Source organism: Harmonia axyridis, chromosome 3, assembly GCF_914767665.1.
Source record: "Harmonia axyridis chromosome 3, icHarAxyr1.1, whole genome shotgun sequence".
NCBI lineage: Eukaryota > Metazoa > Arthropoda > Insecta > Coleoptera > Coccinellidae > Harmonia > Harmonia axyridis.
The window spans coordinates 42647996-42662840 of NC_059503.1; the positions used below are offsets into that span (position 1 = coordinate 42647996).

A 14845-nucleotide genomic window follows, 5' to 3' on the forward strand; every position below is an offset into this window, starting at 1 on the left:
ATCTAACAGTGGATATTTCGACGTTTCTTGCTGTTCTCCATATCTTTTGCGTCAGAAACAACAGACAATTGTTTCGAGAATATCGCTGCCAAGTCATTATTTCGTTCTTGATTAACTTTGGTCACGTGCCGGTATAATTATGGACTTTCAAACTAACGCCCATGCCGGAAAATACGACTAGAGACATTACAAATTGGGCACAGTTTACTATCCTTCAGGAAAACGAACACTTGGAGATATTGCAGTTTATATCAATCTTAAAATTAAAAAATTAAGGAAGTATTTCTCTGGACAGCAAGGATCGTGGGGATGTTCCTGACTACAATCTAGATTAGTCTTGGTCAAACTTGACCCGGCTGATGTAGAACCAATACCTTTATGGTGATTAAAAAAAAAGATATATATTTTTTTTTTTTTTTTTTTTTTTTTTTTTTTTTTTTTTTTTTTTTTTCACACTCTCGTGGGTTCAATTAGATTCGCCGGGTGCTAGCACCAAGGCGAGATCCTCTGAGTCCTAATGAGGATAGACCACCTGCCGAATGATGTTGACCGTCCCCAGTATTACGGCTTTCTGCATCCAACATAATGCGTTGATGGGGAGTTGAAGTTCTCGTATGTGTTGTACGGTTTTTCTGTGGACGAGTCCATTGCAGCTTATTATCATCGGCTTTATTTCCACCTTCTGCAGCCTCCACATGCTCTTCATTTGTCTCGCTAGTGCCTCGTATTTGCTTATTTTGTCTTTGTAAGCCTTCATGAGGTTCTGGTCAAAAGGCACCGCGAAATCGATTATGGTAGCCTCGTTTTTCTTTTTATCCCAAATAACGAGATCAGGCCTGTTGTGCTCCACCCCTTGATCCGTCGCAATTGGAATGTCCCAGTATATTTTGACATCGCTATTTTCTAGAAGTGCCTGTGGGTTGTACAAATGATGTGGAGTAAAGTTTTTTATGAGGAGTTCTTTCAATCCCAGCAGCTGGTGCACCACCTTGCCCATGTTATTGTGTCGGCTGAGATATTTAGTCCCCGCTATCGCTGAGCATCCCGATGAGAGGTGCTGCACTGATTCCTCTTCCTGGTTGCAGAGTCTACACTTTGTGGTTTCAACACGCTGCTTCATTATATGTTTAATGTAGACTCGAGTTGGTACAACTTGATCCTGTATGGCCAGGAAGGTCCCCTCAGTTTGGGGGAACAAGTAGCCCTGCGTAAGGTAAGTATTTGAGCTTTTCATGTCCACCTCTGGTTGGTGGAGGCTTGTGTAGAAACGGCCATGTAGTGGTTTCGTTTGCCAGTTTCTTTTCCACTTCTCTTCTAGCTCTTCTGTTTCAGGTTCTGCTCTTTCTGCTGCGTTAGGGGTGCGAGAATCGAACATAGCAGATACCAGCCGGTGCAGAGGTAAGGTCTCGTTGCCAAAATACCGTTTTAAGTTATTTTTTTCTTTTAGGTCGGTGATCTCTATGCTAGTCAGTCCCCGACCTCCTTCGCTGCGTTGTATATATAGCCTCTCTATCGCCGAATTTGGGTGCAACATGCCGTGCTGCGTGAAAATTGCTCTCACTCTTCTATCCAGTCTTTCCAGGTCTGTTTTTGACCTATATATATATATATATATATATATATATATATATATATATATATATATATATAAAGAGGGTTATCCTTGATGCCTTGGCGTCCGGATAACTCTACGAAACCCACTAATAAGGGTGAATTTAAAAAAAAAAAAAAATGTGTATATATATATATATATATATATATATATATATATATTGCTTCAAGCGAACCATAGAAAGAAGTCTGAATCATAGTGTCTGTTGCACAATGTAATCCTCAAATTGTTAATATACAACTTCATTGGTAGTAAAAGCATAGAAAGTATAAAACTTGGTTCGATAATAGAAGAATGTTATAACATCAATTAACTTATGTTTTATTGGTTATCCTAACAATCCCGACAATCCTGTGTATATCCTCCACTAGAGTTTCCATAGGTGCACGTTTTCAAAACGACCAGCTAACTTATTCGCAAAAGGAAACACTAAATCAGACAAGTGCACCAGCCATAAAGTATGGCTACAACCATCTGTAAATAGAGAGCAATCAGTACAATTGAGTCAATGAAAATCACCACAGTTCTCTGGTCTCACGACAATTGAGCGTCAATTTAGTTCGTTTAGGCCTTTTTATTATTCATAAAATTTCATAAAGTTATTCAGCTATTCTGAGGGCTTGAATAGGCGTTTTGTTTATTTTTTCGGTGTGTCCGTGCGTCACGGATGCTGCTTCAAATGGATCCAAAACAACTGGAAAGTTACGAAATTTTATGAGCATTATAACTTCTACACAACTCTATGAGTTTCTGTGACTAGCTGGTCCATTAGAATGACCGTTGAATGTTTAGATTCAATCTTATGGTGGGAAAAATATTAATTTCAATTGAATTTAATTTTAAATATTACAATCACTGCTAGGTAATTTTCTTTCAATGGGTTTTTTTGAGCGATCTCAAGGTCTCAAACAATAGGGTTCGACTCACTGATGCCGTTCTCAAATTCGATTCTATCCATCTGTCCGGATGGGCGTATACGCGATAACTTTCAAAAGGAAGGACCTTGAAATTTTCAGGATACAATCGGATCTCGCATGCCGCAGGTAACTATAATCAAACTAGGATTCGGTGAAAAAGCTTTTCCAAATTTTGTGTTCTTAATAATTTCTGAACTGGATTCGATCGAGATAATTTAGATGTATGTAATATCAATGACATCTTGCAAAATTTCATGATCATCACAGAAACATAAAAAAATTAAACGTAGGAGATTTTGATTGTTGATATGAAATAAAAAAAAATAAAGTTCCATGCTGAATTTCAATTAAATCCCATCATCAGAATTATAGAAAATTCGATAAGAATATTGGAAAAGAAATATCTAATACTTCTGTGGATTGCATCCCATTAGGTTGAGGTTGAGATTTGGCGTCGATATAGGTATATAATAACCATTTCAAAATTCGTACGAAATTTTATGTGGATATCGCCATCAGAGTCATAGAAAATTTGTACAAGCAGAATATCGAAAAAAAAAGATATCTAAGAGACAATATATCCCACCGAGTCTGTATACATATGTGTCATATATGTCAGCGTTTTTTGTTCCAACGCTTTGAGAAATCAATTTGTTGGAAAATGTTTAATCATAGTTGTTTTGAAAAGGTCAAAATTGACATAACTAACCATTTTTCTGAAATCAATGGAGAAGATTTGGATATGTTTATTCACATGTTCGATATATAGAGCTGTTCACTTCGAGTTCGTTTCAAACTTGTCAACTGAGATGTTTTTACTAGCTTTTCGACAGTTCGAGAAAGAAGAAGAAGACCATCCATCAGAATAAATGTTTGATTCGAACCTTGCCGGGGATCTCACTTCTCTTCCATATCTTGTCACAATTGGGGGTGTTTCTCCTTACCAATATTAATTTTTTTCTTTGTAGAGTTGTCTTCACGAATAAGAGGTATTTGTCTCGAAATATTTTCCTCACAATGCATAAAAATAATTGATGAATCTTATTTCTTACTGATGGTGTATATTAACACAAAATAAAAATTTTTATTATTGTCAAAATTCAAATTACTTGAAAAATACCATCAACTGAAAACTGGTTACTTTTGAATGTGAAATGAAATTTTAAAAATAAGGAAAACTTCAGCCATAGTCCTTTGAAGGGAATGTGGTTGTACTTTAATTAAATTTATTGGACTTTTGGCCAAAAATTTACTAAACACCATCCTTCAATTTTGTTCCCACAAATTATGTCTTTTTCGACAAATGGAGTGAAATTTCAGCACTTCTGCAAACAGAATGTTTCCTTTATTTCTATCAATTTTGAAAATTCCAAAACAAACTATAGTTGAACTGACAAAATGAAGCAAAGTAATATACTAAATGACAAATAATGTTCATCTCGGAGTAGAAGGACGGTTGCCAAATTACAGACAAAAAAAATGTCGATTTTCAAGTATTTTGAATAAACAATTCAAGCGACTTTTTGACAGATTGAATATACAGTAACCATTATTCTGCGAATTCACTTCTATAAGTGGAGCTTATAATATTATTCAGTGATGAAATTTAAATATTGAACAGGGTAGTTGTTGAAACTACAAAGCGTGAGATAAGTGGAACATATTCTTTCAAAGAAGGAAATCGGACAAACTCTATATAACCGAAGAGAACGTAAGAAATTTCTTTATCTAGATTATTCCAGAGCCAAGGAAGTCAATGTTTGTCAGTACCTAAATTTCCTGATTTACGACTGATCGGTTATATAATTTAATGAAATAAAAAAATGCTGAGGACAATATTCCTCACGAACCCTGATGTGCTTTCTCATTTTATTGATTCAATTCATTCCGAATTATCCATAAAATCTCAACAAATTGCGAGTTGAATAGTATTAAGTATCGATCGATTCTTCACGAGAGAGAATGTCAGTTTTATAAGTCTATAAAATGATGCAAAACCGTCTTAAAGTACGCCGATCACTAGGTAATTGTAATTTATGTAGAGATATGCCACTAAATAAATAAGAATAAATACCCAATAAACGTTATAATGTATTTTGCCAATACAAATACATTGTAAGTTTATGAGGTCCGATGCGTGCGAAGATAATTATCATTTATGAGGAACGAAAAAGGATCTACCCTCCTATTAAAAGTTGAAAAACGGGGTAAATCTTATGCAGATGAATAATATACACTTCTCCAATAAATGAACGCATCACTAAAATATAATAAAAAAGTAAAACACTTTATTTCCGCTGAAAGCTATTGATTAGATACACAACAATTATTTCGTCAAAATACATTTTGACCTTGATCAGTGAGTATAGTAATTTCAGTTACCAATTGTTGAAGAAACAATTGTTGTATAATCAAAAAATTTAATAGGAAATAAAGTGTTTTACTTTTTAATCATATAACGATGAATTTCGGTCAAGTAGAGACCGAAACAGACATAGCATAACTAAAAATTAGGCAAAAGTTCAAGATACATTTCTATCAAAACTACTTGTCCGATTTGGGTAATCCTGCTGAATAGCTATATGACCTTGAGACCCTCGAATCTTTTATGTCAAAATGCCAGCTATGTTGCCAGATTGTAAAAAGCGTTTAGTATCATAGAAATGAAGTTTAATTGGGGATTCCCACTTACTTCAACTGACAGTTGGCCAGAGGCCACAGTGGGCAATGATATGTTTGTTAATTAAAACAATACAAATTAAATAATATATTTTTAATTTGGTTTTTCAACAAAACGATTTATTTCCTTCTGCTTTTCCCTGCATGAAGGAGATTAGAAGATAGGGGCTTTTGTGTGATGTCGTCTTGAAGGTTCGGTATTGGAATAATAATCTCGAATTATCTCTACTTAAAAATTTTTTAGTTGGAGGGAAAATCTTTTAGTGCCCATCGAATTGTCCTTGCATCAACAATTCCATATTTTCATGCTATGTTTACAAATGATATGATTGAATCACTTCCACAAGTAAATCAGTTCACTACACGCACTTTACTACAATAAAATGTAATTTCTGATTGTATCAGTAACACTCGAATTCAAACTTTAAGATACGGTTACGACCGATGGCGGGAAATCGTAAAATATTTCTATTTTCTATGATATAGTTCAAATACCTGATTAATTCTTCATCTGGCAACGTTGCTGCCCATTTGACGTACAAAATCGGACGTCTTTTGTGGGTCCCAAGGTCATATACCTATTCGGCAGGATTACCAAAATCTCTCTTTCATAAATAACAGGTGATAAATAATTAAAAATTGCCTGTTTTTTCAAAAAATTGGTTACTTTGTAGAATGTAACAGTTACATTATCAAGTTGGAAATAAACTTACACTTTAGCCTCATCTGTTTTTAACATTTCCATTTTTGATTCACTTCATTATCTTCCTTATCACTCGAGAAGCACTATTTTATAGCATAACATGATTTTATGGAAAATGAAGATCCAAATTTAACAACGAAACAAAATAAAAAGAAACAAGTTGAAAGATAGTGTCAATAGCGAGTATTTCCATCTCTGGCATGAATAACTTCTTGTCAATAACGGCCCATACTTAAAATAAGAGACCATATGTAATTTTTGTCTAGGTCTTCCCAAATTGCAATCAGACGTACGCCTTCCAAAGTATTCAAATTATGTTATCTTGTAATATTCTCTCAACAATAGCCCAGAGATTCTCTATGGGACTTGAATACGGGCTCCGAGATGGCCAAACCCTGGTAACGATATCGTCTTCCGTAGATAATTTCTCACAACTCGAGCTGCGTGATGCCTGGCATTATATTGTATCAATAAAAATCCTTGCCCTATATTATAAGGCGCAAATGGCATTAGGTGTGCTTTTAAAATCTGCAATATATTTCTTTCAGTTGTAAGTTTTCCATTAATGATCACAAGTTCCGTGGGACCAGTCAAAGAAATGAAACGGTTGTGTGACTGGAACTCCAACCTTCCTCAAAAAATATTTCTGTTTGAGCACATTCTTTGCGTGTATGACTTAGTGTTTCCCGTTGCCTATTCGTTAATAAAAGAATATGCAACAGACACCACACTGACTCTATGTATTTGTATTTGACAATTATTGCTATTCTTTGTTTTTTCATAGCCAGCTACTAAGTCTAGATACACACTGCTACTTCCGTGCTGATAATGCTAATTAAATTCACTAAAATCATGTCAAGCTATAAAATGGCGTTTCTCGAATATTAAGAAAGAAAATAAAATGAATCCAAAAAGAAAATGTTGAAACGATAAGACTAAATGAAAACAATATTGATAATTTAACTGTCATACTCTACAGAGTGTTACAAATTTGATGAAAAAACAGGCTACAATTGCTACACCCGGCGGTATTTATGAAATAGAGGTTTTTATTCACACGTACGTTTTAAAAATGAATTTTCTGAAGAAAATAACCTGTCATTAAAAAAAAAGTAGTTTTGACGAAACTGTATCTTGAATTTTTATTAATTTTTAGTGGTGCGTTAATTTTTGGGGGAAGTGTATTATATTTCTACTTCGTCGCATTCACCATTTTATGGAAAAAATATATAAAAAAAATCTAGACAATAATATTATGTAGCAGATAGGTAACTATATTTTATGACTAATATCGGGTAGCAAATGATTTGTTCACAGCAATTAGTTACGGGTTCATATCTGGCGAACAGAATCTGTAATAGGAGGTCGATATTACTAAATTCAAGACAGTGACAGGATGGTTCAGATTTATTGTCAGATAATTATATATTCTACTATTCTTCTTTGATCTCAATGATGTAAAAACGTTACAGAAACTCTAACTTGGATGCGTTCGTTAACGTGAAATAAAAAAAACGAGTTTTCGAACAGTCCAAATCAGGTCCCTGTCGAGTCGACAGAGGATGCTGGCACAAACAAATTGTCTTAAATTGAAGATGACAGATTTGAATGTATAAAAATGCTGGTCGTACAGTTCGAAACCGACCAATTTAGACTCGTATTCCCCGACCGTGGTTGTTCTGTTTATTATATTCTTTACAATTAACTCGAACAAATGAGGAAATTTCAATCATGTCATAAATATATTTAGCGGATTGCTATGGGAACCAATCAAAGCCAATGAAAATGAATCAGCTGTAAGAACAAGAAATCGAAGAAACATAACATCCTGTATAGTTGCAACATTTTTGTTCACTTCAAATAACACAAGATGCGTAGTATCCTTTGGAAAGAGGAATTCCCACTTCATAACATAGTCTATAAATTTTGAATTTGATATTTTGCTATCTATATTTATTCACGAGAATTTCAATGAGAAAAATAAATCTCGAAATTTTATATTCAAAATTGGATTTCCGGATGAAAAAGAGTTTCTTAGAGTCTACCGAAGACAAGACAAGCAATGTGATGTGAAACGTCTGTATGAAACGTGTCTGCGCATCCTGTGATTTGATAGCCATTTCAGCTTCTTCATGTTCAGAACATATTCTTGAATTTGATCACGAATTCATCATCAGTCACTGGAATCTTATAGTATGAGACCAATTCTGGCTCAAAATTCGAAAATTCGAGATATTGTAACGAAATTTTAGACCGATCTGTTCAGCGAACTAGAACTTAAAAAGAAGGTTCAACTGCCAATTGAGTAGGATATAAAGTTGAAATTTAATTTAGTCCGCGACTTACCATTCAATGGACTTTGTTCCAAAGGTGGTGAACTAGAGTTCTCAGTCTTAATTTGTCCATATGGAAAAGATGAGGTATATCCAGAGAACATGCCCTACGAAAAAGAAACACCAGTTTTTACATAGAATATGCGTTTTTCTAAAAAAATTCAATTGAAACATCCAGGTTCTCGCGTTCAGCCCCGAACTTTTGGTTCCTCTGATTGAAATAACTGTAAAACCGAAGAACAATGGCATCTTACAAATGGAACAATTAAAAAACACATTGAGACGTTGGTGTGAAAACAGAATGTTGTTTCTATGAATTATTATCAATGTCGAAAGAAAATTACTGTAATAATTTGTTCGAATCATTTATTATTCCAGCTGCTGCTTCTTGAATTATTTTTGTAATCTGAAATTAAATCATTTCTAGATTTTGGGAAAAATTACGTTTAATTAGATGTTGAAATTAGTAGATAACTGTGAACTAATTCTCACAATATTTTATACTTTTGTTTTCGTGAACAATGTACCTACGTATATTATTATCTCGGATTCAGTTACAGAAAGCTGTTGTGATTTGTTTTCGTGAATAGAAAGAATTTTAATTGTTGGTTGATACTAATTCAAATCGAAGAAATGAAGATTTTCTAGGACTACGCTGTTCTCGAAACTGCGAGTTTTTGAAGTTTCATCTCTGTATTATTATCATCTGCAACTGAAACGTTTCATGGTACCTACCCTAGAGTTTATTTGCGTTGTTTTTTCTCCCTTATCTTCACCCATTTCCATGCCAGAATTTGTCATCTCAGAATTGGGAAAAGCCTTACTTTCTCCATTGAGGGCTTTGAATCTTTTCACAAGTTGAAGTTGAGATTTTGAGGAAGAGTTTTGACTAGAGCTTGTTATGGTAAGATTAGGTATATTAGAAAAATTTGAGGTATATTTATTGGACACGTCCGTCGTTTTGGGGGAGAGAGGGGTGCTGGGTGGTGTTGGAGGTTGGTTAGGAGAAATACTCTCCGCTGAAGGCGTGTGGAAGTTGAAGTTCTCGAAGAGTTTACCTGAAAGGAAAACAAATTTGTAAAATTCATCAGCAGAATCGAAAATATTTTTATCGATATATTCTACGAAATTTCTTCATACGAAGTGATATGGCCAATGTTGGCATTAAATTTTTTTTTAGGACCGTAGGAGATTTTAATTATGAAATCTATGGGTCCAAGAAAAAAGAAAGAAATCCAAAAACAATTGGAGAAGAACTAAATGTTGATAGAGTAGGCGCCTGTTGCAAAAGTATTTTCATTACTCTTGTTGTCACAGCATAAATTCATCGAAAATACGACAGGAACAGGTTTCTCGTACAAGACCCCAAAGAATTAATCAACACCTTCTGCCAGTTTTGGAAATGATTCAATTATTTATCCCCGGTAATTTTTAATGATAGCGTAAGGCAATAATTTATAATTTAATTGAAGTGACCTGACTTATCGGCGGATCCAGGAGAAGAGAGAACTGTTCCGTCGCCCAACATTTCGATAGCATGATATGGATATAATTTGACGGCGACGAGAAGATTGATTTTGATTGCAATTGTAGAGTTTCTTTCGTGAATTTCTCAGGAACTCAATTCTTCTCAGACTTCCATCGTATTCAAAAGAATTATTTATATTTTTAGGATGTAAATATACAGAATGATCCTAGACTATTCCCCTCAAAAAATTTCAACCAATAATATTAACGTATGTAATATAAATCACTTAGCAACGAACCGATATTTTTGACTATTCCCCTCAAAAAATTACAACCAATCATATTAACGCATATGATACAAATCACTTAGAAACGAACCAACATTTTTGGATATCAATGCAGCGTGAAAATAAAATATGTTTGACTACCATGCCGAATGTTTACGATTGTTTCAAACGTCACAAAAATATTCCCATAAGCTCACGAATAAGATGTCTGAAAACATGGTGTATGCACTCGTCAATTTTTGAATACCTACAATAACATTCGACCAAATTGAGAATATAAGTGTTATTACATGGTGGCGCCGCAATGTTATGCTTGTCATTTCGATCTTTTTTCCATTGATTTTGATATGAATTTGATTGATGTATCAAGTATCAAATCAACAGATGAACTCCAAGGATCAGTTTCCTGTGTATAATAAACGTTTGTAATAGTATTTCATTAACTTCCCGTTCTAAGAAGAATGTTCAGAATGTCATTATGGAGAAGAGAATATAAAATCCACTAATGACACGAATAATACGATAGCGCTAAAGGTTTTAAAATCTTTTTTCGTGAATTTTAATGAACTAGTTGTTTCTATATTATATCTTGTATAATTTTAAAGTGTATCGTGTCCGAAGAAAAATGTAAGGAATGATCATCTTGCGAATATTTGTATTTCTCAGGAATTTCAAGAAGAAAACAGTGGAAAGTCATCTCCATTTGGTACATCTGCAGTGAAATATTCACAAAATGTTTACTAGAAAAAATTCAAATATTTGAATCAACAAGAATCTATCATAATTTGTTAATAAAGCTACTTACAGTCGACTTAACGAAGCTCAAGTAATATTCTCAAAATTGTCAAAACAAAATCTAATCAGTGCAATCACTGTTGTTATACCCCTTGTGCTTGCCAAATTATCCAATATTTTCCCCAGTCGGAAAATATTGAAGTACATATTTGGCACGCACTCGGGATATACCTGAATACTGAGTATTTTCCATCGATATTTTTATCTGAATCTGAAGAAAAAAAAATCATTCCGAATTTGAATTGCGAAATTTTCCCAGCAGACATGAGAAATAATTTATGGTTTTAATGTAGCATATATCCTCCCGATATAAACTAACCTATAAGTGTCAAGAAGAAAATAATGGAATTTATGAAACACGGTATTCATATTGTATTTTCATATTGTACTCGAATATGAATACGAAATTACCAGCCAGACGCGATATTTTTAATATCGAAACAATTGAATGTGAACTCATATATGCAGCACGTTCCCGGTTCTGGTTGGTTTTCTTTTTTTGCTTTCCCCGGGTCTCATACATGACATTTAAGTCGTCGTAGACGAAACAAAAGAACGACCGCTCAATTGTTTCGGAGCAGATAAGGCCGCTCGGATGCTTCAATTATTACGAGACGATTTTGTTTCTTTGGAATGTAGATGATGTGGAGTTCTACCTAGTTCAACCTACCCAAATATTGTCCTCGCAAATTATGTTTAAGTATTATAATGTAATATTAAGTTCAAGGTATTTAATTTATATGAAATATGTATTTTATATCAAATTAGTCAAATATATTGTACTTTATATCAAATTCGTCGAAATAGTGATGATTTCGGGAATTTTCAATTCATAAGTATCAAATTTAATTCTGTTTTGGATCAAGCATATTTCTCAATCAAGTTCAAGAATAAGTACGTTTTTGAAGTTCATTGGCATAAGTTATGGATTTGAAATTACCTTACAGGAAGAAATCCGTAGCAGTTAAATCACGACTGCATGGACGAAAATTTTTGACAATTTTGCCAGGGAAATTTTAGATCTATTAAATACATAAATAATTTTTCCATTCCATTAAATTAGTGCAGCTAAGGTAGGAACATTTCACAATCATACGAGAGTTTTTTCTATTAAACTATAGTAAAAAAATAGTAAATATGGTCCAAAATTATATGTAGATACTTCAATAAATAATAAACATTTTAATAATTGACACACTAAATATAAACTTTTTGAGGCAACTTGTATGTACCTACATAGCTCCTAATATCTTAACATTCTTGGCTAGTATGGTGTCCAATTTTTATTCTCTTTATCGTACCATTACTTAAAAACATTGCTCATTATGAAGTTTAATGATTTTTCATTCATGGAGAAATAGAATAACAACCCACAAAAATATTCGAATCGAAGAAGTAGTCCAACAGAAGCCATTCAGAACAGGTCAGAGAATTCAAAAATTCCTGTTAGGGAGTAGTGATTATTACCGAAGAAACAAAACTATTAACTATGGACTGAATACGTTCGACTAGTATATCTCGAGGCTTCTCAGACCGTCAGCGGCGTAGTATAGAAGTCTATATCAAAATTAATGTTTAGTTTTTTTAAGACATATTTTCGGACTGTTTTTTCCTCGTGTATTTCTTTGTTACTGTATATTCTTCATTTGTTTTGGAATAAGTAGTGATAAGGAAACCTGCATTATAATGAATTATTTTTTCCTTCATTTGATATTTTTCGACTGATAGAAGAAAACCTTAAAATACTGTAATTGAAGTACTGGAAATTGATCAGTAAACACCAGTTAAATTTATTGAATCGCCTTCAAAGTACGCATCTTGCGAAGTGATAAAATTTCGTTCATAATCCGATCATAAAAATATTGAATACATTTTCAAGAATTACTTCAGTATCTTAAAGCAGCAAATTTATTTTTTTATCGACTGAAAACGATTAACTCGAAAATGTAATTTGAGCTTTTGATGAAGGAAAAACGGCAAACAGAGCCGTATTAGGGAATACATTTTTATTTGAGGATCTGTTTAGTTTTGTGCAAAAACATTTGTGATTAACTCACAATATTGAGGAGTATTAACAAACTTTATGACAGATTACGATAAGAGGATAGTTGTGCTTACTAACGAAAATAATTTCGACAATCTCTTTTAGCGGTATAAATATCCCAAAGATCAATTTCTGGTAGTTTTCTGAAATAATATATTGCTTATTTAAAAAAAAAGCGGAATATTATTTTCAATTGATATATTTGATATAATATTGTCTAAATTATAAAATGCTTTTTAAGAGTGCAGTTCCGTACTTTTTCCTAACGGATCATAATAATAAGGAAGAACTTAAGCTGAACTTCGAATCGAGTGACTTAACCGAACGGACTGCCACTGACCTTTTATATTGGATCGCCGTACATTGTTCTCCGAGAATTAAACCTCACGCATCTAGGCGTCTAAGTCGCGGGACCCGTCTGTTTCGGAACGCATTTTATCTTCGCCTTCCAGCCAGCCAGCTAGAAACGTGTGTACGTAAATTTGAATCTCATTAAAAAACATATTCCAATTTATCATAACCCTGATCGCATCAGTAGAGAGAAAAAGATGGCGTAAGTCGAAGGCAACGGGAACAGAAGGAGATGGTACCTTCTATCGGGGAAATAATTAGACATTCGAATATCCAATAATGACGCAGCGCAAATGGAATTTTCGACGGGTCACCGCGAGTTATTATTTCATTTTTATTATTTTCTAAAGATAGTCGTAAAATATGACGGGCGTTATATCGGCACCGCCTCTTATGACCAATATTCTTCAATCTCTGATTATACTAACTGACAGTTTTGATAACATAATTCCTTAATTTCCTTCAAAATTTACTATAATGGTTCTAGTACTAAAACAATGCGAAAAATATAATGGTATGGTTTCTATTAATAACTAAATATTCGGGGTTCGTTGAAAGATGTGACGCCATCATGAAATCAATTTCTTTCCGTTCCTCTCCTAGAAGAATAATAATGATGATTCATGAAAGTTGGATCGAACGAATCTAATTAATTGACAGGTGTTAAAATACTCAAGTTCTAGAGTAAACATATTGAGTACCTCCGTGACAGCTTTCGAATGGATACAGTTAAATAAAGAAATAGTTATTGTGCACATAAGATATTTGTTGCTCTTCCTTCATTACATTCGATAAGTGTTACTCGTTTCTCATCAAACTCATCCATAAAACTAACCGGTATGAATTCAATGAGAAGCGAACTGGACGCCTCTCATTGAATTCACGAGATTTCTGCATTTTGTATTATTATGTTTTGTTTCATTTCTTAATTTCATTAGGTACGAGTATGATCTGTGTGATATTCAAATATATAAGAGGAATATTTCCACAAATTGAGAATTCCCAAATACATACAGTTTGTCAAGAAAATGTCGAGAATTGTTCTTTTTATAAGCCTTATTAATCAAAGATGCTGTTTTAAACTTTGCATTATGAATTAAATCACGTGTGAGGAAAATATTACATAATTTGTTGAAAAATTCCGATTCATAGAAAGAAAATAAATGAACTTTCAAAATATTCTTCCCTTCAGTATAAGCTCCAAAAAACTTTGTGGAGGATTATTTACCGAACGGATTTTTTTGTCACGATGTATGTATAACTTTGAGCCAGGAATGGTATCGAACGATAAGGTTGCACCCATTGATGGATTATATTATGTAAACACCAGAACTCTCCAATGCAAAGACTATGCATTTTCAAGGTAGCATCAGATCTCGTATGTCGCGGTTGAGTTTGTTAATGAATAAAATCGGATTAGGTGTTCCGTAAATATTCAAAATTTCGTTTTTCTGATAATCCGAAACTGCAGTATGACGTCAGTGCTTTCCTCATATTTTTGTTGATATTATTCTCTAACTTTGCACGAAGCTATAGAATCGGTCTGACCTGTTATGTTTTATTTTACCATATAGGTGAGCAAATGGGTTCAGATAATGATGATGAGATTTACAGAAATTTAAGAAGCCACAATCATTGCTTCTCTGAACTTGTCACA

General features: G+C 33.5%; 1 protein-coding gene across 2 annotated transcripts in view; it reads right to left on the minus strand.

Moving 5' to 3' along the window:
• Positions 1–14845, minus strand: part of LOC123674782 (zinc finger protein castor homolog 1-like) — a 98360-nt gene that overhangs the window by 21692 nt on the left and 61823 nt on the right. For both annotated transcript variants that reach the window (XM_045609864.1, XM_045609863.1), the window contains exons 4-5: positions 8980–9302; positions 8258–8351 (exon numbers count right to left, since the gene is read on the minus strand). In XM_045609864.1, the coding sequence (XP_045465820.1) occupies positions 8258–8351; positions 8980–9302 (417 nt within the window). The remainder of the gene's footprint in view (positions 1–8257; positions 8352–8979; positions 9303–14845) is intronic.